Below are 11,498 nucleotides of genomic sequence, written 5' to 3' on the forward strand. Positions count from 1 at the left end.
ACAGGAGGATCTAAAGAGAAAAAACCCCAAGGGTCCACCTGCTAGGGCGCCAACTATATACTGGTCGTCCGTAGCTGCCATTGTAGAGTGCAGAAGGCCTGGGTGGTGTCGCAAGCCTTGTCCCAAGGTGATTATTGGGAGGGTCTTGACAGATTGGTGATTATGCGGGCAAAAGAGGCTGTGGATATCAGGGTAGGTCAGAGTGTCCGAGGGGGCGCTGGTCAGATGCACCTTGGATGTGCTTGGACAATCCGGAGGAGGCCAAAGTCGAGGGGTTCTCCTGACAAGGTCCCACCAGAATTTGGGCTGAACATCTGTTAAACAACCTTTTCAGACTGTTAACCAAAGTACACCTAGATTGTCTATAGTAAAAAGCCTATACCAGATATGCACATACATTTATATTAAATCTCATACTGTAGCAATTCTATAGGCCTGTGACCTGTGACATATGTGACAGAAATGTGCAATTCAGCCAAGGGCCAAATTTGTTTGGTGTAATTACCCCCTACAATCTAGGCATCATTTTTTTCTTTTCTTTTTTTTGGAAATTACTATTACTATTTTGGGCTAGTTTGAGGCTAAAGAAATTGGCTGTGACCTGTGACAGGCAGAATTTTTTCGAACAAAAATATCAATGTGACCGTGACAGGACTACTCTTATATTACATTCCAAGGCCCAAATGTGTGTATATTGGAGCATAATGCTACTATAGCATTTTCAGCACTTTAAGTGTCATATGTCATGCCCACAAAATTTTTGCGCGTTTCGATTTTATGTCCTAAAACAGGAATTTTGCGTATTTTCCAGTCAAGAACCAAATAAGGAAATCATCCAGATTCATATTTTCATATGCAGTGCCACGCCAAGAATGAATGAGCAAAACAGTATAGTAAGTATAGGGCGGGGGGAGATCTATGTACGGTACAGTACGACCCAAGGGGAAAAATTTCCAGTTGTTTAGGTAGCTTTCACGGGAAAAATCACCTGATGTTGACGAAACGTTGCCAACGTCGTGGCTCCCGTTCCCCAAAAAACGACTCTAGCGCTTCACATTGTCCACCCCAGCTCCCCAACTTAGTCCAGCGTCGCTCGCTCGGTCGGTCGCGCACCTCCCTCGCTCTCTCCGCAAGTTTCAGAAGCATAATGCATCAGTTGTGCATCAGAATTTTCCAGGTTCGAGGCCACTACAGCCATTGACTCAGGACTCCAGAGTCCAATGCACATACTTTTATCCATTCTTGAGTAGTCGGCACAAATAATAGTACACTATGCAACACAACAGCAAACAAACGAAAAACGACGGATATACAAGGTGATAAAAAGTGTTGAACGTCCCAGGAGCATGACAACGACTCAAAGCCGTATAAGACTTGTATCTAAGCCTAACGGCAGAAGGTTCGGCGGCTCGATCCCCGTGACGGAACAAGCGTGGACCAGTTGTTTCCTCAGCAATTCGGTGTGGTTACGGTTGGCTAAAGGATTCAGAGATCATCACAGAGCAAGCAGGGTACATACCCTCGCACGGCCACCATGAGTTGAGCGCGTCCATAATTGCCAGGACATCCTTGCCCAGGGACACGGCATCCAAGAGTGTGTTGTCATGGGTCCATATTTGTACGCAGCTGCGCCGCTGTCAGCAAACGAGGCAGGGCGGACGAACGGCAACGCACACAGAGAGTTGGTTCAAAAACCAGGAAACTTCGTATGGACGACGTGTGAGCAGGTTGTGTTGTGCGTGCGATCGGCGATGTGCATGGTAGATAGCATATTTGACTCGCTTCACGACCTGTGATTGGTACTCCACTATGACAGGTAAGCAAGGGCTAATTATGGCGACGACACTAACCCCATTCAGCAGCTTGCTTGCGGTTGTTGAAGAGGGACCCCAACCCCGGGGCCGTCGACTGATACCGGGAAAAGCCGTGCACACGCCGCAAGGCCTGTGTCACATTCATTCGCGTGCTAATTGGAGTTAGCGGATGTGCAGACAGACACAGGTATAAATAGCGTACTTGTGCACGAACTCGTGGCTCATGTAGAGGATCCCCGTATCGTAGTTGCACACATGCAGCTCCAACGAGTCTTCGATTGCTTGCGCCTCGCTCCAGGACTCGTGCAGAGCATCGGAGTCCAGATCTACGTCGGACGATAGAGAGGCTTTAGCAACTCGCCGTGAGAAGTTCCACAACAGGAGGATACGACAGTGCAAAGCCCAGATGGACTCTTTCGGCGACGGCCCATCCGGACGGGAAAATGCCGGTGATATTTGATCGGCAATTTCGGTCGGAAAGAAGAGGGCATACTGATATATCCAGACGACATCAGCGATGGATTAAGCGGAGCGAAACGACGTACACTTGTCGACTCTGCCATGGGCAAAGGCGGGTAGTCGCTCTCCAGTGCCGCAAATTGCACCATGAATGTGCTCGCAGCGGCAAGCGAGCTCCAAACCAGCCTTCTGCACTCCTCTGTTCGAATTTCGCTGGTCGACCACCCAGGATACCAGCGCGGGGCCATATGATTGAATACCGTGTTGTTTGGCGGCGGGGATCCAGGCTCACTGCTGCACTGACAAGTTCGTCGCGGGAGTCGCTCTTGCTCAGGCTGCAAAGAGTATGATCGTGCCGACTGTTGCTGAAGCTCGCTCTGGAGCGGCAGCTTGACGAGTGGAACCTTGATAGGATCGAAGAACGAAACGTGTGTGTTCTGGAAATCAACTTGAAATAGGTTGAGGCGATGGAGAAGTCCGTCCAGTTGCTGCAGAGCGGTATACATCCGATCGCGATGAAACGAGGGGTGCGCGCAAAACTCATACAAGACAATGATCTAGAAGGCAATTAGTCACGGGAAATGCTCAAAGCACGGTGTATTTACCAAAGCGGCTTCGGCGAGACGATAATCAACCTGACGATCGCCGTTTTCAGTCCTAAAATCAGATATAAACATGAAAGTCACCTCAGGCTGGGCTAAATCAGCATCGAAAGCGGCCTGTGCACTTGCTCGGAGTCGGGCTGCTCTATCCCTTCCCGCGCCACCGCGTTCCAGCTCGCTGGAGCGCATCAACTCTGCCAAAGCCAGCGCTGATAAGATAAACGCTGGCGGAAGCGTCGGTCGCTCGTTAGACGACCACAATACGTGGAGCAGGGAAGGCAAGTGAAGAAAGGACAGCCAGTGCCCTGTATCGCCGAAGCTAACCTGAGTGTAAGTGCTACATCATCGAGGAGCTTGGGGCCGCTTACACAAATGTCAAGTCGCCACTGATTTTATTGAGGCTGACAAAAACATAAGAACGAGCCATCACAGTAGAATGGCATTGACCTGACTTCTTGAAGAAAATTTGACCACCATTGTCGGCGGTCGGATCCGGATCCGGATGCGAGTGCAGAAGTAGGGTCACCCGGAAGAGTCAGCTGTGAAGGCGGAAGGATCGAGAACATTGATTCAAGTGAGGTGGGGGTGGATTCGTCGAGAGATAAGGGGGAGTGTTTTAAAGTTGAAGGTATCGACTACGAGAAAGGGTTAGACTAATCCTACGAGAGCAGATCCTATTGCACACCTGGACGAATTGCGTCGTTATCTGGAGCGGGCGCGCAATGGGAAATGAGTGATTACGTGGCTCAACGGGAGAGGAAGAGGGGGATGCTGCGGTATCGGAAAGCGAGCCTGCCGTTCGCGCAGCCTTCGCTTTGGCCTTCGCCTTGTGCTTGGACCGGAGCTCGGTCTTGGACTCCTCCGTCAATATTTCTCTGATGTCAGAGTCAGCCTTGGCGGTCGAATCTGCGCCCACTTTACGCTGGCGTTTCGCGGGCGGCTTGGCGTCGTCGTCGGTCTCTGTCTCCTTAGCGTCTTCGGCTGGGACTGCCTTGCGTTTGCACGAGCGCTTCCTGGTACCCGGACGCTTGTCAGGTCCCCTCCTTTTGGGAGCCGCGTCATATATACATGGCGTGTGTCGGCGAATACAGTTGCTGCAACTAGGCCGGAGCGAGTCGCACTTAATCTTCCGACCCCGACTGTTTGGTAGCGCGCATCGACGTCAATTAGTCGCCGTCGTCCATAATGAACCGGGGAAATCGCAATGGCAAGGACAGGGCAGAAAGTTCGAGCGTTGGTGATACGAAGAGGATATGGTTTAATGAAAAAAAGATGCACAGGCAATGTGTCAGCTTTGGCGCAAACGGTATGCAGGCAGGCTACTCACCAGGGCCGGCATGCTATGACGACGGCAGATGGCTGTTGCAACGAATCCGACGTCATATGAGAGGCGACGACCTCGCCCGAGGTGGTGGGAGGCCGTATATTGCCCAACGTAAACCCCCGCGGATCGTAGTGGTAATCCGGAACATCCATTTGGGTTGCCGACGAAAATGCCGAAGGCAACGGCAACGGTAACGACGACTGCGATATTGGGAAGGACAACGGCGGGGTAGGACGTGGGTCAGGTGTGTCGACCGGGAAATATGAATCGCTACGGAGGGCGAACGGGTGTTGGTGGCTGGGAGCTTGATGCTGGTATCGTGCACGTCCAACGTCTCCAAAGTCGTGGTCATATTCTGATACGGAAGTCGTTGCGCTAGTGGGACTCGACAGGCGCCCATCCAGAGCGCCGCCGTAGTAGTGGTGTGGTGGCTGGTCGCTGTGTCGAAGAGGGTCGTATATTGACGTGGGATGCTGTAGCTGCCCGGCCAACGCATAGAGACTTTTGTCGTCTGGCGCCTGATACCGAAGCCCTATTCCCGAGCAGGTAAGTGAGCGAGCAAGGGCGCCGATGAACGGAAGGGAGGGAGGGGAAGATGGTAGTAAGCCAATATACGAGTACTCACACCGACTACTGCCCCCGCCGTCAGATGGTCCAAACGGATTCAGCGACGACTCCAAGTCCGAGCTGTCGCTATTGTATTGCGCGTATGCATCGTCGAAGAGCGGCTCTTGCTGACGTGGTGGCATTGGAACTTGAGGGCGCGGTGGACAGGACCAGCAGTAAAAGACACACAAGGCACCCCGTTCTTTTGGCGAGGTGGGGGGAGAATGTCGATGCGACGGCGTGTCCTCCGCGCAACGACCACGCGAGCCCGAAATGACAAAAAGGTCCGAGACAGCTCTCTGATGGACATTGAGGATCTTGGACGAAAAAGGCAGAGATTTCACACGCACCCATCATAGACTGTTCGTCTTTTGAATGTAAAAATTGTTCTTGGTGAAAGGATCATTGACGACCAGCGGGTCATCTTCCGAGTATCTGCCGGTCCATAATATCGAAGTGGCGAAAGAAGAGGAGAACAATTGTTACATCCTTCCGAAATAAGGTTCGGGGCAGGATAACTCACACAAGAAGACACCTCCACCATCTTGTCCCAACTCTCCATTCTTCTGGATCGTCACTGCCAAAACATACTCAACAGGGAAGCAATGATGGAAAAGAGTTTACCCCGTTCTCATAAGTTATCCGTCAATCCATCTCATCCCACCGCGTTGCCTCTCGCTGTATCGATCGTAGCCTGCTGAAATTCGTGTGCTAAATCGCTGGCGACCACGGCTCAAATGAGCTTCTCTGTGCGGCATATAGGATCTCCCATCGCTCCATGTAAATGCCATACTTACATACCTGAGAGAATCGCGCCGAGTCTGTTCCAGGCTTCCAGCAAACCCCTGCGCTTCGCGGCCTCCATTATGATGGTGCTTCCCTGTTGCCAATTCGGTCATTCGAATCATGGTACAATGGGTCGGAACACTGACCTTCCCGCGGATGTGTGGCCGGTAGTTAGACGGTGCGAAGCTTTCTCCTGATATGGGATCGTCAAGGGCATTTGCGAAAGAAGTGCTGTGAGGAAACAGCCACGTAAGACTCAGAAGATGCGGGGTAGACGATGGTTTCCCCGCGTCGTCGGGGGTCGGATCAACCTCCTCGGAAAGAAGCACTTGGGCTCTCGCAAAATTGACACCATGGACGGAAACCGGGGCCACTCGATGCGCGATGAGATCTAGAGTCTGTGGGCGGGTCAGCTGAAATCCCATGATATCAAGTGAGACAATGTGACGATTGAATCACCTGGGTATGAAGTGAAGGGGTCGCGGAGATGAAAGCCAGCCTTACCATTCGCGGGTCCATCCGGGAGATTGAAAGACGGCGGCTTCCGCGAGGGGAGAGGGCAGCGTTAACGCCAGAGTGCGCCCAGGTCCTCGGCGGTAGCCGCTCTTCGTCCCGAGGGAAGCCCTGTCGACGCCACAGGAAAAAGTCGCTGTGCAGAGAAATAGAAGCGAGCCGTGAATGAAGTGATGATGGGGCTGAGGCTGACAGGCTGCTGCGGAAGTGTATTCCTGGCATGAGCGCCTGGGAACGGACCGGATGTCGTTTGGTACTGGTGGAGAGTGGAAGAGTCGCCGGAGTGTGGTGACGTGGCAAGATATTGATCGCGCGAAACGTCACCCGATTTGGATTGATTTGCCCACAATCATTGTATCAAATCGGTTGAGAGGCGGTTATTGCCTTGCAACTATTATTGGCTGTCAAAAGAATATTTATGTGAGTGTTCACCCTAAGGCATAAGCCCTTAAGCTAAGCCTATTAAGGATGCTATCCTACCTAAGTAATCTCTCTCTTATTAGTAGTAAGTTATTTTAAATATTATATTAGTCAGACTACAATATATACTAATTCCTATGCTTAGGGCAGCTATGGACTTCTTTATTGATGGATTATACTGTCTATTAGCAGTGTAAAAGGGAATCCGATCATTGCATTTTAGCCTTAAAGTACTAAAAAAATGCATAACTATTTTGGAACTATTTTACAATGATATTCAGTAACTACAAGAATTTATCAGTAGTGAGATGTACTGTAGTATTTTACTCAATTTACATATCACATGATACAGTAATCATGTTTTACAAATTTTCATATAAGTATCCCATGGATTTCAGCAAAAAAAAGATGTCTTAAAAGGGTAGTTTCTGATATTTTTGGGCAGTTTTGAAAATTTTAGCAATATCATATATCTCTCAATAAGGAAGCTCTCGTGTTAGCTTGATTATGTTGTAATGCACGGGCTACGCATCAAGTCGGCAGGCCAACTTCATTGCTTCTCCATAAGTTGATTAGAACCACTCTCTTGTAGTATTCAGCTGTTATATCCGTGCCGACTCCGGCATTCCGTCTCCGATATCGACTCCGGTATTTGGTTTTTTCACAATGAAGATTTACTGAGCGTTTCCAATTACCCCAACTTATGATCTATGCAATCATCTATGCCTTATTCCTCGTATGCAACTCCCCTTCTACTTTACTTGACTTTGTTCTAATCTCGTTACTTACTTTGTTATCCCTTATTCCGTTTCCGTTACTTCTCGTACTATAAATACTTTGATGTATTACTACATACTTCAGTTTGTAAATTAACGTTGCTGGTCTCTATCTCCCAGCGTCGTCTCGACTCCGCTCTTGTCTTCTTGTCTTATCTTGGTCAACCGGAAGCCCCGGTCACTCAAACATCCTTCTGTGGTGTTCCGCCCCCAAGTGCTCTCCGACTTCGATTCTGTTTCCGACTCCGACTCCGACTCCGACTCCCGTCCTTTGGTCGACACGGCACTTAACATTAGCCTCACTTGAGTAATATCCAAGGCAAAATGCCTGTGTCACATAGCTCTTCTGGCGTCCGCGTAAGACTCTCTATCCCTGAAACATTATGTTTCGACAAGTCTAATTCCTTGTCCTTATCTGATGGTCCTGCCACCTTCGTGACTGCTGATCCAACATCTCGTCACTAGAAGCCGCAGCCTCTATCGGAGGTTGTTGAGGTCATGTTTGACACATCGGGCCAGGCTATTTTCCCTTCCATTAGCCCACAACATATCCTGCTACTTCCTCTGAAGTAGTTTGTGCTATTTCTATGTGACCATTGGTGAGTTTGTATGTCCTTCAAGTGTGCATGTTGACTTCCCTAGTCACTGAAGTCCTGTTCAGGCTGCTTAGAGGGTGGCCTTGTCTGTGGGTTCAGAGCCATGGGTGTCAGCGTCAGGCTCATGCCGAATCGGATTGTCGGGCGGTCCGACTGCGAGTGGGTCTGAGGAGCACGAAGATGGGTTTCAAGCCCGGAGAATAGACGATATTAGCCTAGTGACTACATCCTGTAAGTACGGTTTTTATACGCTAAGATATTAGGGATGGATTGGTAGGCAACTGCATGGGTATTTGAGGCATTACTCGTACCCTTACCCGCACAGCCACCGTACCCGTACCCGCGGGTACAGGTATGGGTTTACCCATGGGTCACCGGTCACAGATGAAGATGTGTCAAAGGTCCAAGGTGAGTCAAAGCCGTAATAGGTGATAAAAAGCACCTATATTAGCAAGACTCAAAGCAAGGACCTCAGCAACAACCTCCATGAACAGAGCCAGCTGAGTCAGGAAGCCACGGGTTTCCTCACCGCTGACCTGTACCCGTACCCGCGTGGGTAAAACCCCGCGTACCCGCACGGGTTTGGCCTACCCGTGCAGTTGCCTATGGATTGGATGGGTGCTAGGTCCCAGGGCGGATTGGATGGGTGCTGCGTAGGGCCCGCAGGGGTGAAGGAAAGGGGTTAGAAGAATGAGGGAGTGTTGAGGAGTATGGTGGTCGCGCGGGCCTGATTGGCCCCGATTGGCCCCCGAACGGCTCTAAAGCCCGGCGGCCCGACCCGAACCTTAAAATCACCCCCCTCCGTTGTGGGCGGCGTCTCGACACCTTATGGGTTTGTGTGCTCTGGTCTTCTTTGCGAATTTTCCACCGTCCATTTACGAGTTCCTCGCGGGGCGTGAATGGGTTGAGTGTGTAGAAATCTTCGAGTGCCTCCTCTGCGCCCTCTAGTTTATCCCGCGATTCCCACGTCCACTCCTCCCGGGGGTAGCCCTTCCATTGGATTAAATATTTTAGGCAATGTCGCCCTGGTTTGCATACGAGGGAGATAGCCTCTACTTTTAGTGGGGTTCCCATCCTGCATCTTGGCCGGGGGCGGCGGAGCGGCCTGCTGGTGATCTGCTACTGGGGCCTTCCAGGGCCGTAAAAGTGCGGTGTGGAATACGGGACTAATGTGTCGTGTCGGGGGTAAGATCAGCTCGTAGGAGGTTTTGCCGACTTTCCGCTTGATTTCGAATGGCCTGAATCTTTTGTCGAGTTTCTTCGAAGGTCAATCGCTGGTGAGGTTTGTTCCTTGTGGGTACACCTTGTCACCCTCAGAGTAGTTTGGGTCCGGGGTGTGTTTCCAATCGTAGTACTTCTTCATCTTTTCCTGGGCTTCCCTCATAGCTTCGGGCCTTCAGCCGTGTCGGCCTGTGCTTCCTTCATTCAGTCGGCAAATACTGTTGCGGCTTCCGTTGGCACCTCTTGTGGAGCTTCAGACCCCCTTTCTCGGGTGGAACCCCAGCATCAGGAAGAAGGGTGAGAACCCCGTAGAGGAGTTTTCTGAATACAATGCCCTTTTACGGGTTCGGCGTCTGGGTGTAGCTCAATGGCATGGTCCCATTTCCTCCGTTCCGGGAGTTTGTCAAACTCCTGCTTTTCGAAAACCTCTTTGAACTCCCGCAAGTAGTGCGCTGGTACACTTTCCTCCATTGTTCGGGGCTTTCCGGCGGCGTGGGCGGCGGCGGCCAACTTGGTGGCTACACTCTGCATGGCCCGGATGTGACTGGGCGTGTTCAGCCCCTCGTTGTATATCCGGGTGACAAAGAGGCGATCCCCTTTGCCCAGGGGTTCATTGTCCTCTTCATCCCATTGTTCCATCAATCAGGCCCTTTTGTACTCGGGCAGGCACCGGGTGAAGGCGATCGCTCCTTCATGCCAGTCGATAGCGGTAATGAGCCATCAATATGACAACCAGTAAATAATGCCAGGAGGGCTCTATGAATTCATTTTGAAGCACAATAATCATGCTATATATATAGAACTTCTGGTAGAATTGTTCTAGACTTTAGATCTATTCCAGAAGGGACCAGCCAGGCGGTCTACACAGCTCTGGTCCAGTTCTAGACATAGACCCGGTCTAGAAACTGAACCGAATAAGTGGTAGCATGTCTATATTTGTGCAAGTGCAAGTGCAAGTGCAAAGTGCAAAGTGCAAGTGCTAGGAGAGTAGAGCCATATTGCTCTTCTCAAATATCAACTCCTCACCCAACAACTGCTATTATTCTGTTCATCACAGTGGCAACCTCAATCCAAGCTTTTACAACATCCAATTACAACTGATATCAATAAGAACATCTGAATCCGTTAGCCATTTCCTGCGGCTCGAACCCCGAACACAAACCACACAAAATTAGGATTTGAATAATTAGGTTGAAGGTCCTGGTGATCTCCTTGATTGCTCATTTTCTACGTGTATTAACGGGATTGTGCTTCTTGAGCCAGTGATGCCCGATGATCACATCGCTGTTCCCTGTGTCCGTGATGGCAAACGTGAGAAGTTCGGAGTGATCCTGAATGATGACCCATAAGCGGGTGACGTGTGTCATCGCCCCCCGTCGGCATTGATTGTCCCATCGGCATTGTACACCGGGACGGGGTGCGGCAGGGCTTTGAGTTCCAGTTGGGAATCCTCTGCGAATCGTTTGTGCATGAACTCGGAGGTGGCCCCGCTGTCAAGCAGTGTATTGACCGAATACCCCCGGAGGTTATTGACCCCTTGCAGAGTGATGGCTATTCGGGTGGCCGTGCTGCCCTTACTCTTTCGAAAGGGAGGGGCATCTTGTAACTGTCGCAGGGCCTCGGCCACATCGGAGGCGTACCCAATTCATATGAACTCCTCTAGTTCGGGCCCGTTCTCAGCCTGTCGGGCCGGGTGAATCCACTGTTGCAGTTTGGAGTGGGCCTTTTTTCGGGTTGGTCCCCAATCTGGGCGACAAGTCTCTCGGCGCTGGCCATGGGCCAGTCCTTCCAAGCGGGCCGCGGGGTGTCGCAGCTGGTTTTGTGTGGATTTCTTTTGCGGGTGAAAGCAGTGGTTTGTAGGGGTTTTGGTTCGGAGTCGTTTTCTACGTCTGGTCCCATGTATCTCTGGATTGGCAACACGGAATATTGATTATGCCGGTTGTAACTAGAGACACTTGTGGTATACGTCAGCGAGGGCACAGGCTCCACTCATGACGATTGCCAAAATCCGCTTTGTCCGCATTATCCTTGATAAACTCCGAGAAGATGGCGCGAATCTGGCTGGCCGATGTGGCCCGGTTTGGGCACATCTGTAAGGGCAACCCCGGAGGCCTGAGATCAAGGTCCTAGCAGGGGAGGATCCAAAGAGTGAATAGAAGTAAGCAAATACAAGTGAGGCTGACCTAGCAGGGGAGGATCCAAAGAGAAGAAACTCTAAGGGTCCGCCTGCTAGGTAGCGGAACTATATACTGCGCTCTTGACGCGCCAAGGTTGATCGTTGCTCCGTGCAGTATGCCTGCGCCATGTCGCAGGCCAGGTCCCAGGGGGATCGCCAGGCGGGGCGGCGATGCGCCTGACGGAGGCGGTGATGCGATCACCGG

General features: G+C 51.1%; 1 protein-coding gene across 1 annotated transcript; it reads right to left on the reverse strand.

Annotated features, from left to right (window-relative positions):
- Positions 1 to 1,357: 1,357 nt before the first annotated feature.
- On the reverse strand, positions 1,358 to 5,211 carry MIND_01427100 (Zn(2)-C6 fungal-type domain-containing protein; the record flags this gene model as incomplete). Its single annotated transcript, XM_037370653.1, has 14 exons — positions 1,358 to 1,476; positions 1,520 to 1,626; positions 1,675 to 1,807; positions 1,851 to 1,966; positions 2,017 to 2,306; positions 2,360 to 2,830; positions 2,879 to 3,194; positions 3,244 to 3,276; positions 3,323 to 3,510; positions 3,561 to 4,014; positions 4,203 to 4,731; positions 4,825 to 4,953; positions 4,995 to 5,104; positions 5,156 to 5,211. The coding sequence occupies 14 exons, from the start codon at positions 5,209 to 5,211 to the stop codon at positions 1,358 to 1,360; spliced, it is 3,051 nt and encodes a 1,016-aa protein (XP_037212924.1).
- Between the last annotated feature and the right edge of the window lie 6,287 nt (positions 5,212 to 11,498).

This window comes from Mycena indigotica (genome assembly GCF_014461135.1).
Source record: "Mycena indigotica strain 171206Taipei chromosome Unknown Mind.scaff0020, whole genome shotgun sequence".
Classification (NCBI taxonomy): domain Eukaryota; kingdom Fungi; phylum Basidiomycota; class Agaricomycetes; order Agaricales; family Mycenaceae; genus Mycena; species Mycena indigotica.